This window comes from Gracilinanus agilis, chromosome 1 (assembly GCF_016433145.1).
Source record: "Gracilinanus agilis isolate LMUSP501 chromosome 1, AgileGrace, whole genome shotgun sequence".
In the NCBI taxonomy this organism is placed as follows: Eukaryota; Metazoa; Chordata; class Mammalia; order Didelphimorphia; family Didelphidae; genus Gracilinanus; species Gracilinanus agilis.
In genome coordinates, this window is record NC_058130.1 from 684,412,552 (window position 1) to 684,426,498 (window position 13,947).

Sequence of the window (13,947 nt, forward strand, 5' to 3'; positions counted from 1 at the left end):
TCTCTCTCTCTCTCTCTCTCTCTCTCTCTCTCTCTCTCTCTCTCTCTCTCTCTCTCTCTCTCTCTCTCTCTCTCTCTCTCTCCTGTGAAATTGACAGTCTGCCTACATTCATTTACATGATGGAAAGCAGCTTTCTTCCAAAAGGGAAGGAGCTACCTTTTTCCTCCAAGTGCATCGGTCTGAGAGAATCCAAAACAGATTTCTCTTACCCCTCAGGCTTAGCTGTGGAGTAGACCCGATCCTAGCCCAGGCAAGGAGCCGTATGGGGATGCTAGGGATGGGGTTCGGGGAGCAAAGTTGCTGCTGCTGGGATTTGGAAATCAGCACCTGGCATGCATGCGGAGCTTCGGGGCTCTCTCTTCTCGCTGCCTCACCAGAAACAAGCTTCAGCACAGCAAGAGCGGCTGGAGAGCAGCTCTCAGATGCCTGCTCTGAGGCAAGGAGAGAGAGCTTGCAAAAGTTAGCATAGCGTGGAGGCAATTCCTGGAAGGCAATGCAGGCAAAGTGATGGGCTACGTCTGACTCTTACCTGGCGTGCAATGGATCCCGAGCTGCTCCCCCAACAGCATCCTCTGCCAGGGGTATTGCTATGATGGGGGCTGTGGAGAGGGAGCAGGTACATTGAATACCCGAACAAGCTTACCTGCTAAATCTCTCCAGGATGGGCTGGCACCTTTGTACTTTGACAGGTGACTATTTTCTTAAAGAAACCCAGACTAGAAAACTAACTTGGTACCCTGGATGCAGCGGATGGGTCCAGGGCTACCTCAGGGATTTGGGGGCATACGGGATAAGGGAACAGACTCCTACAAAGGTCTAGGACACCCCCCCAGCTGATGAATGGATTTGGAGAACTTTATTATGCCAAAGCTATGGGTAGAGGATGGTACTGTGAACACTTAACAGAGCTGTTAACAAGATTCCAAAGTTCTGGACCAGAAGCAATAATCTAAGATCCTCAGTTTACTTATCTGTAAAATCAGGGCCATGCCACTTGCCTTTCTCTCCCTCACCTTCTTATTGTGAGAAAAGTACTCTATAAACAAACCTTAAATCATGAGTTTTTAACTGGCTAGCTAGGGGGGCTTTGCTTTATAACCCCCTTCCTCGCTATTTGCATTACAGGATCATTTTCACCCCCCATATATCAATCTGGAAATACAGTCAGTGAAGGAGAATTCATGAAGTGTTTCCTAGGTGCGAAGAACCCTGTACTAAGTGTTGTAGGGGCTGGGATGGGGGGAATGAGCAGGCAGATGGAATACAAAGATGGACAAGCTAAGATCTCTGCCTTCAAGGAGCTGCCAGTCTAGCAGGGAAAAATGAGAGGCTTGTTCCCCAAGAAAGGTAGCAAGTGATGCAAAATGGTAAACACTCAGAGTGACACTTTCCGACTCACCTAGTGACACTTTTCCTAGAACACAGACTCTCAGAACTGGGAAGCACCTCAAAAACCATCTAGAACCAAGAGAACGTTACATACAGCAACGGAAGTATTGTTTGAAGAATGATTTGTATATATCCGCCTCCAGAAAAAGAACTTGTAAATAGAAATAAACAAGACCTAGTTTTATATATCCTTATATCTTTTTGTCAAATGATTTCTTAAGGCTTTAATTGGGAGAGGAAAGAGAAGGGTGTTAACTGGCTATTTTAATCTAATAACTTAATTAATTAAAAACATTTCAGCATCTGTTTCAACTCATACCTGAACAAAAATGTCCTATGCAACATAGAGGACAGGTGGCCTCTGCTTGTAGTGAGAGAAACCCCTCCCCACCAATTCCTAAGCCAATCCAGTATGCTTTGGGGTAATTGTAATGGTTGGTATAGTTTGGTTTTTCTATGTAACATAAGCCCACAGTCTCTCCTTTTTCCCTTTGGGGCCAAAAGAATAAGCTATACTATGTATTAAGAACTGGAAGCTTTCATAAAAGGAAGAGAGCAACATGGATTCAGAGGGTCCCAAGGAAAGGGTGACTTTTAAAAGTCCCTTTAAAAGAGCCACTTACTGGCCAGGGCAGAATAGCCTTACATCATGGCATAGAGGGAGGTAAGATTGGTTGAAGATAGGTTACAAAGATCCTTAAGTGCCATGCTAATGAGTTTCAGCATTATCTAGTACAATGCCAAAGTTTCTACAGACATCCCCTTTCTCTATTTCCCCAAGAATAAAATAGATTCCAGACTAGAAAGGGTCTTCCCATGTCCATCAGTCAACCCCACCAGCCCTACCTCAAGCAGATTTGGGTTACCTTGTTTTTGAAGATCTATAAGAGAGGAGATTCCTGATCTCTCTTGGCAGGCAGTTCCAATTTCAGCACCCTCTTAGGTTCCTCATTATGTCTAACTAGACTCTTTCAGTGTTGTTTAAATAATGATAATAACAATAGCTGACATTTATATAGGATTTAAAGGCTTGCAAAGCACTTTACACACATAAACTCATTTGATTTGATCTAAAGCCCATTTCCTCTCGTTCTGCCATCTGTGGAGATGGAGAACAGCCAGTCAGCATCCCCCTCCAACTCACACTTAGAATACTGAAAGATAAGGACAAATCAGCCCTAAGCTTTTGCCTCTCTAGGCCAAAAAGTCCCAGCACTACTAAGTTTTCAATTTTATTTAATAAATATTTAGTGATCATCTGCTGTGTGGCCAGGGTTATGTTAGAGGACCTGTTTTCCAACCTCATTGCCCATCTCTTTACTCTTTTCATTTTCTACCTGACTTAATTATGTGAGGATATAAACAGGTCAGATTACTCCCAAATGGACCTCCTCCAATGATATGATTTGTTGTTGTTTTTTTTTTTTTGCTGTTGTCATTAGTTTTCTGTCACAAAAATATTCCTATGTTACTTTGATGTATCATGGAGGTTCTCAATGGTAATGTCAATGGAACACAGATTCTATTGTGTCATTCCAAACCAAAAGTACTTGTAATACGGACCCAGAAATGGATGGCAGTCTGAGGATCATCTTAGTAAGCAAGAAGTGGCTCACATTCATAAAGCTGTCCATCGGGATAACTTTTTGGGGTCATAGAAATTTGAGAAGACCATCTCCTAATGTATGAGAGTGTTACTGGCCTGAAACTTAGAGGACTTTTTCTTTATGACTTATTGTTGTTGTTCAGTCGTTTTCAGTTGTGTCCAACTCTCACTTGGGGTTTTCTTGACATAGATACTGGAGTGGTTTTCTATTTCATTCTCCAGCCCATATTGCAGATGAGGAACTGAGGTAAACAGGGTTAAATGACTTAAATAGGGTCACACAGTTAATAAGTGACTGAGGCCAGATTTGAACTCAGGAAGATGAATCTTCCTGGACTGGACACTTTATCCATTGTGTTACCTAGCTGTCCCTCCTTCATGTTTATTTTTTAAAATTTATTTGGGATTTTTTTTCATGGTTACAGGATTCATGACTTTTCCCTCCCCTCTTCCCTCCCCACTCCCAGAGCTGACAAGCAATTCCACTGGGTTATGCTTGTATCATTGTTAAAAAACTATTTCCATGTTATTCATAATTGCAGTAGAGCGATCTTTTAGCATCACATCCCTATCACATTACATGATCAATCATGTGTTTTTCTTCTGCATTTCTGTCCCCACAGTTCTTTCTCTGGATGTGGATAGTATTCTTTCTCATAAATTCCTCGGAATTGTCCTGAATCATTGCATTGCTGCTAGTAGAAAAGTCTATTACATTCAATTGTGCCATAATGTATCAGTCTCTGTGTACAACATTCTTCTGGTTCTGCTCCTTTCACTTTGCATCACTTCCTGGAGGTCATTTCAGTTCACATGGAATTCCTCCAGTTCATTATTCCTTTCAGCACAATAGTATTCCATCACCATCAGATACCACAATTTGTTCAGCCATTCCCCAGCTGATGGGCATCCCCTCATTTTCCACTTTTTTGCCACTGCAAAGAGCACAGATATAAAGATTTTTGTACAAGTCTTTTTTCCTTATCTCTTTAGGGTACAAACCCAGCAGTGGTATGGCTGGATCAAAGGGCAGACAGTCTTTTAAATCCCTTTGCACATAATTCCAAATTGCTTTCTAGAATTATTGGATCAATTCACAAATCCACCAGCAGTGTATTAGTGTCCCAGTTTTGCCACATCCCCTCCAACTTTTATCACATTCCTTTACTGCCATATTGGCCAGTCTGCTAGGTGTGATGTGGTACCTCATTGTTGTTTTAATTTGCATTTCTCTAATCAGGAGGGATTTGGAACGCTTTTTGTTGATTTGGGAATGGCTTGATTTTTTTGTAAATTAAACTTAGTTCCTTACATATTTGGTAAATTAACCTTTTCCAGAGAGTTTTGTTATAAAAATTTTTTCCCAATTTGTTGCCTTCCTTCTAATTTTGATTGTATTGGTTTTGTTTGTACAAAACCTTTTTAGTTTAATATAATCAAAGTTATTCATTTTATATTATGTTCTCTATCTCTTGCTTGGTCTTAAATTCCTTCCTTTCTCACAGATCTGAACTAATTTTATGTTCACCTAATTTATTTTATGATTTCACGCTATATTTAAGTCATTTACCCATTTTAAATTTATTTTGGCATAGGGTATATAGGGTGTAAGATGTTGATCAAAATCTAATTTTTCCCTTACTATTTTACAATTTTCTCAACAGTTTTTGTCAAATAGTGAGTTCTTGTCCCAAAAGCTGGAATCTTTGGGTTTATTAAACACTGACTTGCTGAGGTCATTTACCCCTAGTCTATTCCACTGGCCCACCCTTCTGTCTCCTAGCCAGTAACATATTGTTTTTTGACGATCACTACTTTATAGTATAGTTTAAGATCTGGTACTGCTAGTCCTTCATGTTTATTGAACAACATATAAATATGAGATGTCCACACATACTTCTATTTGTATGTATATCTTGGTGCTCCTAGCCAAGCTTAACTGTAGGGAGTAGGGGACAACCCATAAAGTATGATTTGAAGGGTGCTAGTAAAACTCCTTTAACAACTGAATAGTTCCTTCCTACTGTCCTGGACAGGGTGTTTCAGATTGCATTTTTAGAGAGTTATTCCAATGGGTTAAGATCTTGCTCCTTCTCTTGGCATCCAAATACTCATGATCATTCATTAACATTTAACGATAGATTAGTTTACTAGGCATTTAGCTATCACTATTGGAGTGTAGATAGTACTATGAGGGAATGGAACATTGAATAGGATGGAATTCCCAATGGAGCACTGGGAAAAGGCAGAGGAATAGGTGTGTCATGTAGGGCACTGCAGAGAGAAGGAACTTCCATATATTATCTCATTTGGTCCTCACAACATCCCCGCCAGATTGGCAGGGAAGGCTTCTAAATTGAAACTCAGTAGTTTAAATGTCTTGCCCGGGGTCCCAAAGCTCATAAATGGTTGAGGCTCCACTTAGATCCAAATCCTCTGACTCTACATGTACAATGATAATTCACTTTCTAATTTATATCTCCTCCAGTGCTTCTGCCTCTCATTAGTGCTTCCCATTTTCCAATAATATAAAAGTTTAAGATCTTGGTCTCATCAGACTTTGGGGTATTTTGAATCTTCATTTCTGACACCCATCATTAGGATATTTTAAAGTCTTTCTCAGCCTCTGTGACTGTTTTCCATTCCTTCAAGAAAAGTAAAACTTACTGGTTTCCTTATAGAGTAAGGGAAGTATTAACAACAGGATCCTATAGATTCAGATGGGAGCAACTTTCCCTTCATGCCACTCCCACTTTCTCTACTTTATCCAAATTTGTGCCTGACTGAGACAGAAAATTTTTCCACTGTTGGTTACTGACAGCCTGTCTGGATGGATGCTGCCAATTCAGGGTATCCGCTGAGCCTCTAAATGTACAACATGGTCTTTTGGAAAGACTTGGGAGTTGGGACCCAGGGTACTGCTCCATCTGCCACTGGAATATAAAGGGGAAAATCACTTTACTTCTCTGGGCCTCGGTTTCCCCAATTACAAAATGGGGGTAATATCCCTTCCCTGCATCCCATTATGGGATGATCAAATGCTGTGATGTCTGTTAAAATATTTTATAAATAAGAAAAGTCAGTGAATTCTACAGGTATATCATTATGAGTTGGCTAAGCCTTTTTATTGCCATCCTTTTCCTCCAGATACCATAGAACCTTTAGCAAACACCTGCTCTGAGATTAGCAATCACTTTCAAGGATGAGGAGCCTGAGGTGGGGAAGCTAATCCCTTGTCCTTATCTTTCTCATCTCCAGTTTGAAAGGTCTGATGTGTAAGGTAAACAATGGCTTGCATCTTATAGTACTTAAAGATTTGCAAAGCATCCTAGCCTTACAACAACTCTGGGAGGTAGCTGTTATTATTATCTCCATTCTACAAATGAGAAAATTGAGGCTGAGAAAAGTTAAGTAAGTGACTTGCTAAGGTCACAGAGCTAGCAAATGTTTGAATCAGGATTTGAACTCAGGTCTTCTTGGCTTTAAGTCTAACACTGTCCATTATGCCAGTCTAGCCCAATGATCAGGAAAAACTGAACCCTACTTCCAGATCTGCCAATAATAAGAATCAGAATAAGAGCATTAATAATAATAAAATTTAACATTTACATGAATGTTTAAAAATTGCTTAACATATTATTTCATCTGATTCTAACAAGCTGTGTGACTTTGGATTTATTGCTGCCCCTCTCTGAGCCTCCGTTTCTTCTTCTATCAAATAAAGGAATTTGTCTAGATCACCCTCAAGGTCCCTTTGAGTTTATGGTATTGCTAATTAATGACTCAGTCCCTCTGGATGGGATGGAAAAATCAGTCCCAGTGAGTTCATACCGGGAAAGCTTGTCAAAGGGAACATTATTGTTCTCAGAATTAATTAAAGATAAAATCATTGGTCAGGCAAAGAGCTTTCTAATCAAACTCCTTGAACAAAGCACGGATCGACTTTGCTCTGGTCCAGAATTAGCAGGAGCAGCATTTCTCCTTGGGAGTCTGATGGATACTATTCCTTGAGGTCTCGTTATTTGTGGGGCTGCTGATTGGCAGACATCTGTGTGCTGCTTGGTATTTTCTTGATGCTTCCCAGTGATTTTATTTCTCTTTGGGTCCTATTAATAGCAGGACTTAAACACACACACACTCACACAGAGGATGTGCCAGTATCTTAATGATCCTTTTATAAACCACAGTCTAAAACAAAACTCCTGCCTAATGTAGACGCGCCTCATAATTATAGCTTGCAAAAGTCATAGCTTAGAGTCACGTGGGAATTCTGAGGAAGGGCCCGCTGACTGTCTAATTAAGCCAGCAATGGCATCTGTGCTCCTTCCCGTTGCCAGGCATCAGTCAGTCAGGCTATCTGGATTTCTCTTGCTACTGAATCTGTGCCACCCCAAAACTTCCCCATATGCCCCCCTATTACAACAGGCTGGGGCTAACTCCCTCCCAAGCCTTCACTTGCAGAGCCAATGGCCAAACGGTATAGAAACCCAAGCCTAGAATGAGACTTAGCTGCAAGGATTCTCTAATCATGACTCTGGGGAGGAAATTCTTAGCAAGAATCATTATAATAATAATAATCAGACATAGGCTTCAGTGCCTTGAGGCAGCATGGTCCAAGGGGAAAGATTACTGGATTTGGGAATCATTGTTTGACCCAGGGAAAGTCACATATTGTCTCTGAGACTCTAAAAAGGAAGGGGTTGAACAAGGGGACCTCTAAGAAGCCTTCCAGCTCTCAATTTTTGCTTCTGTGATATTACTCATTTAAATATGCCCTACAACAAACCCAAATGCCAATCCCCCCACACCATTCTAGAGAGTTTCATGAGTTCCCGTGGCCAAAAAAAGAATGTCTGTCACCTTGTAGTTACCTTTCCGGTAATTAGCCTCATTGAACTTAGCTAGGTTGATCCTCAGATGGCAGATGAGTCTCCTACCAGGCTTATTCTGGTCTCTCCAGCATTATAGAACCTGCCAAGGTTTATGCTCTTATTGGTATAACCTTCCAGAATACAAGGTCACCTCAACACCACACCAACAGATCAGAGTAACACTTTAGTGAGGGGTAAATAATGACATTTGTTTTCAATTCAATTCAACAGCTATTTAGTGCTTATTGTGTGTCTTGCTCCTGTTTCCTAAGAAATCCATCAAATTTATTTGTCAAATTATAGAATTTCAGAGGTGAAAGATTCCTTTAAAATAGTTGAGTTCAAACCATGTTCCCTCTATCTGATCTAGGAATGTCGTCTACAAGACCTCTCACAAATGGTCATATATCTTCTAGGGCAGTGATGGCAAACTTTTAGAGACCAAGTGCCCAAGCTGTACCTTTGTGCCGCGTGTGAGCCACCCCCTTACCCAAGACAGGGAAAGGAGGAAGTGCTTCCATTGGGCTGCTGGGCAGAGGGGAGGATGATGTGAAAAATGTCCTCAGGCGTGGTGAAGAGGGGGAAGAGAGAACCCCCCCCCCCGCAACACGTGCCATAGGTTTGCCAACATGGTTCTAGGAATTGTTTCAATCTTTGTATCTCCGGTGTCTGTTATATGGTAGGTGCTAGATAAATGCCTGATGATTAATTGATTGGCAAATATTTCAGTATCTGCTAAGGTAGCTCACTCCTCTACAGGTTACTTCTAATTCTTCATAACTCCTTCTGTGTTTTAAGTCAAAGACTGTCTTCCTTTAACTTCCATCATTCCTCCTGAGTTTTTCCCTTTGAATTGAACTGAACTGGAAGTGAAAAAATTAGATACTGTCTTTGCCGAGGGGGTTGATTGATGGAGCACACAATAGCATTTTATGCCATTTTTATGTCACTTGAAGCTTTAGTTCTACAATTTCAACCTTTAAAAGGTTCCATACTTTTTTATAGTATGTAAGCTTTATGAAGGTAGGAATCACGATTTATTTCATCTGTACAGACATTTATTAAATTAAGTAGGCTTCCTGAATTTAAGAGAAAATTTCAGGGTACATGAGAGCTGTCTTCAAGAATGGGAAGAGCTGTCATGTTGATGTCATCATGATAAAGTTGTCATGATGATTCTGCTTGCCTCCAGAACTAGAAACAATGGGTGAACATTACAAGGAAGAAAATTTAAACTCAATATTTGGAAAAATGGTTTAATCATTTGTAGGATTAAAGATTTAGAGCTGGAAGGGACTTTAGAAGTTAGATAGGTAGTACAGCGAATAGAGTACTGGACTTCAAGTCAGGAAGACCTGAGTTCAAATATTTCTAGTGTGATCCTGAATATGTTATTTAAACCTGTTTGCCTCAGTTTCCTCATCTGAAAAATGAGTTGGAGAAGGAAATAACAAACCATTTCAGTATCTTTGCCAAGAAAACCTCAAATGGGGACATGAAAAGACAAACGTGACTGAAAACAACTAAATAGAACCTCATATACAAAATAAGGAGCACATAGCATATAACTTCCAGAGTTATTGTGAAAATATAATGAGATAATATCTATAAAGCTCTTTGCGAACATTAAAACACTTATATGTATGCTAATTATTATTATTTTTTGTCATTGTCACATAGTCAAATCCTCTCTCGGTGATGAAAGTAAAGCCCCAAAAGTTTAAATTAATTTCCCAGAGTCACAGGACGTAAATGCACATACTTTGACTTCACAGCCTCCATTTTTTTCCCCAGTGCTAAGGATTTCTTCTCAGAATAATGCTTGCAAATGCATAAAACAAAATATATACATAAGATGGTGAAGGAAACTAATTATATTGAATTTAAAATGTGCTTTTTTTCTCCCATCTAAGTCTTCTTCAAATACAGACCTCTTGAAATATGTCTTAATCCAAGATTAAGAACCACTGCTTTTAATACTTATTTTCTCTGAGATTGGCAACTTTTATGCATTGTTTTGGGATTAGGAAGGGAAATTGTCTTCTTGCCACCCTTAGAATGGGCTTTGGCACTCTAAAGCACAGTTTAAGTATGAGATGGTGGTTTTGTTCTTTTGTTCTGATGTACCTCTCTTTTAAGAAAGCACAAAGTCAGGCCTCTTAGCATATGACATAAGATAAATACATTTTAGATGCATGCTTAGACACATATGATTCCATATAAAAGCATAGGATAAGTCTGAATAGATCAAGCACCAGCTGAAAATTTGAGGTTCCATGTAGGCCAATGGCAGTCATGGGAACAGAGACCTTGGCCCATGCCCAGAGCATCCCTGTTCTTCAGATGAGCTCTCTTGGCAAGCAGGGATAAGATGCTTAAATGTGGATTTTCCTGCTGAGATTATCCTGACAGATTGAGGTCAAGAACTGATTTCCTCCTTTGGCTACAGCAAAGTAGGAAGTAACAGGTGTTGACCAGACCTGAGATCAGATGGTTCTTTTGGCTCCATCATAGGCTGGCAGATAGGCCAAGAAGGACCAGCATAAGTCCTATCTCCTCAAATAAGCTCTCTCCAATCACCATAGCCCAAAATGATCCCCCACCTCCTTCCTTGGAAGTCCTCCTCCTACTCCTGTCTGTCCTGCCCATTTTATTATTCTATTCATTCATTTATACGAAATTAATAAAAATCTATTTTCTTTCCCTCTTATCATCCCAATGGAAAAAGAAAGAAAAACAAAACAAAACTTTTTTTACACAGTCAAACAAAGTAAATTCTCACAGTGGCCAAAAAAAATCTCCAATTGCATATGTAATTCATTATCTTTCTACCAAGAAGGGGTGTCTTGGTTCATCTAGAATCATTGTTGGCCTTGGTTTTGATCAGAATTAATAAATCTTTCAAAGTTGTTTTTGCCATCTCCCTAGATAAGTTGTTTTCCTGGTTCTTTTCACATTACTCTGCATCAGTTCTCACAAATGTTCCTAAAGACTTTTCTGAAATTGCCTGCTTCTATTAAATTTAGAAAGCACTGACTAAATACCTACTGTGTGCCAGACCCCATCCTCTGAGTTGGTACTACAAAGATGGAGCGAAAGGGAAAAAAGAAACCCTTAGTCTTTTTTCTGAAGGGGCAGACAGTGATAAATTCCTTCCAAAAATAATTGGAAATGGCATGTATACATTTGCATGATACAATAATACAGATGGATAGATACATAGGTAGACAGAGGCAGATAGATAGATAGATAGATAGATAGATAGATAGATAGATAGATAGATAGATATTTGATNATAGATAGATAGATAGATAGATAGATAGATAGATAGATAGATAGATATTTGATTAATTGGTTGACATATAATATAATTTGACAAAGGAAAAGGAAAGAGCTATGCCAGAACCATCAAATGACAGAACTGCTAAACTGGAAAGGACCTGAAAGGCCATAACTCTAAAAGACTCTTGCTCTTAGAAATTGTATTTGGATATAATCTCATATGTGTCAGGTTCATCTTGATGAGACTGTGAGCAATTTGAAGAAGACAGGGATTATCTCTTCTGTTCCACAATGTCCAGTATAGCAATAGATATGTATTTTTAAAAATCAGAGAAAATAATTGTTCAAGGGGAGTCTATAGACTAGCTAATCTAATCCCTCTATTTTACTGATGAATTTTTCCTCTCTCCAGTCTACATGATATAGTGGAAATAGTTTGAATTTCATCCCTGATACTTACTAGCTGTGTGATCTTGGGCAATTCCCCCTAGTCTTCATGGATTTCAGCATTCATGAATCTATTATAATTTTGTGAAGGGCTGGGCCTATATGATTTTCAACACTTTTTGTTCATTTGATTTGGTTTGGTTGGCAACTTGACTTTTTTAGTTTTCTTACTGGAGGAGGCGAGATGTGCCTATTTGCTTTACTATCTCAGCATCAGCAAAAAAGTAAAGCAATTAAGAAAACTATAGCACAGATCTTACCAGTGTTTGAAAAGAAGATAAGAAAATGAAGCAGCTTTGTGTACTTATCCCATAGTTACTTGGGCCCCTGGGGAATCTCTACTATTCTTTTTCCTTCTTACATGATGTCATTAGTCCTCTTTGAAACAGACTAACAACAATCTGGACTAAGATTATGTCCCATTTAAACCCTAGTTAGGGGCATTGCAAGGTTAGAAAAACTAATCAGAGGCCTGTTAAATTTAATCAATTGAGAGAGGGTTTGGGAGTTTTTGAATTAGATTATTTCAATTCAGAAATATAATCATTTTGTCCTTTTTCAAAAAATTATTTTTAAAGAAATTTGAAGAGAGTCAAGGCCGGACCAGTAGCAAAACAGCCTTTTACCAAGCTCTTCAGAATTCCCTGGGTGGAGAGAACTCAGATGCCAGCATTGAAGTGGCAGCAACTTGGTATTATTCCCTTGAGCATTCAACTGAAGATTACTCATCATTCTCCAGGGCACTGGAAAATGCTACTCGGTAAGAAATAAGAGGAAATGTGTTTTTATTGACCTAGGTTTGTTGTAAAGTAGATTGATGCTATGATCATCATGAAACATGAAGGTGCTTGGCTTTTTACTCATGTTTCAGCTTTAATTATGGCTGTTAATTATTTGGCAAATCCCCATTAACTAGAAATAGTACAATCTATTGTATACTGGGATATAACCGAAATCATTAAGTCAAAGAATTGCTTTGAGAAAGGCTGTGAGAGCCCTGAATGGTCTTTTAGACCAACCCACTCATTTCACAGAAGAAATAGGAAGGCCTACAGAGTTGAACTGACTTGCACAGGCTCACATTAAAAGAAGAGCTGAGTTAAAGGAATTGTGTTATTCAGCCTAAAGAAGAGAACTGGGATAGGAGGAGGGCAGAGTAAGACAGTTTAAAGTATTCGAAGGTTTGCCATAAGATCAATCAATCAGCAAGTATTTATTTGGCATCCTATGACAGACACTTTGCTAAGTTCTGGGAGGACAGAGACAAAGATGAGACATTTCTTGGCCTCAGGGGACTTAAATCCTAACAGAGGAGAAAACATGGGCATATAGAAACAGAAGCAAGATATATGAGACAATGAACTAGACTTAGAGAGTAGATCCTTGAAAGATGGGTAGGATATGTCTAGATGGAGGAAGCTGGAGATGGATGTCTTTGTTTTTTTTTAACATTTATTAATAATCATTTTTAACATGGTTACATGATTCATGCTCCTACTTTCCCCTTCACCCCCCGCACTCCCCCCACCCATGGCCGACACACATTTCCATTGCTTTTGTCATGTGTCCTTGATCAAGACCAATTTCCAAATTGTTGGTAGTTGCATTGGTGTGGTAGTTTCGAGTCTACATCCCCAATCATGTCCACCCCGACCCATACGTTCAAGGAGTTGCTTTTCTTATGTGGTTCCTCTCCTGCAGTCCTTCCTCTGAATGTGGGTAGCATCTTTACCATGAATCCCTCAGAGCTGTCCTGGGTCATTGCATTGCTGCTGGTACAGAGGTCCATTACATTCAATTTTACCACAGTATGTCAGTCTCTGTGTACAATGTTCTTCTGGCTCTGCTCCTTTTGCTCTGCATCTGTTCCTGGAGGTCTCTCCAGTTCGCCTGGAACTCCTCCAGTTTATTATTCCTTTTAGCACAATAGTATTCCATCACCCGCATATACCACAGTTTGTTCAGCCATTCCCCAATTGAAGGACATTCCCTTCTTTTCCAGTTTGTTGCCACCACAAAAAGTGCAGCTATAAACATTTTCGTACAAGTCTGTTTATCTATGATCTCTTTGGGGTACAAACCCAGCAATGGTATGGCTGGATCAAAGGGCAGGCATTCTTTTATAGTCCTTTGAGCATGATTCCAAATTGCCAGCCAGAATGGCTGGATCAGTTCACAACTCCACCAGCAATGCATTCATGTCCCAATTTTGCCACATCCCCTCCAACATTCATTACTCTCCCCTTCTTTCATTTTAGCCAATCTGCTAGGTGTGAGGTGGTACCTCAGAGTTGTTTTGATTTGCATTTCTCTGATTATTAGAGATTTGGAACACTTTCTCATGTGCTTATT

The 13,947-nt window shown here is 39.6% G+C and overlaps 1 protein-coding gene across 1 annotated transcript in view; it reads left to right on the forward strand.

Moving 5' to 3' along the window:
- Positions 1-13,947, forward strand: part of TG (thyroglobulin) — a 107,418-nt gene that overhangs the window by 56,819 nt on the left and 36,652 nt on the right. Inside the window, exon 6 of the mRNA XM_044684388.1 lies at positions 12,174-12,355. Within this exon, the coding sequence (XP_044540323.1) occupies positions 12,174-12,355 (182 nt within the window). The remainder of the gene's footprint in view (positions 1-12,173; positions 12,356-13,947) is intronic.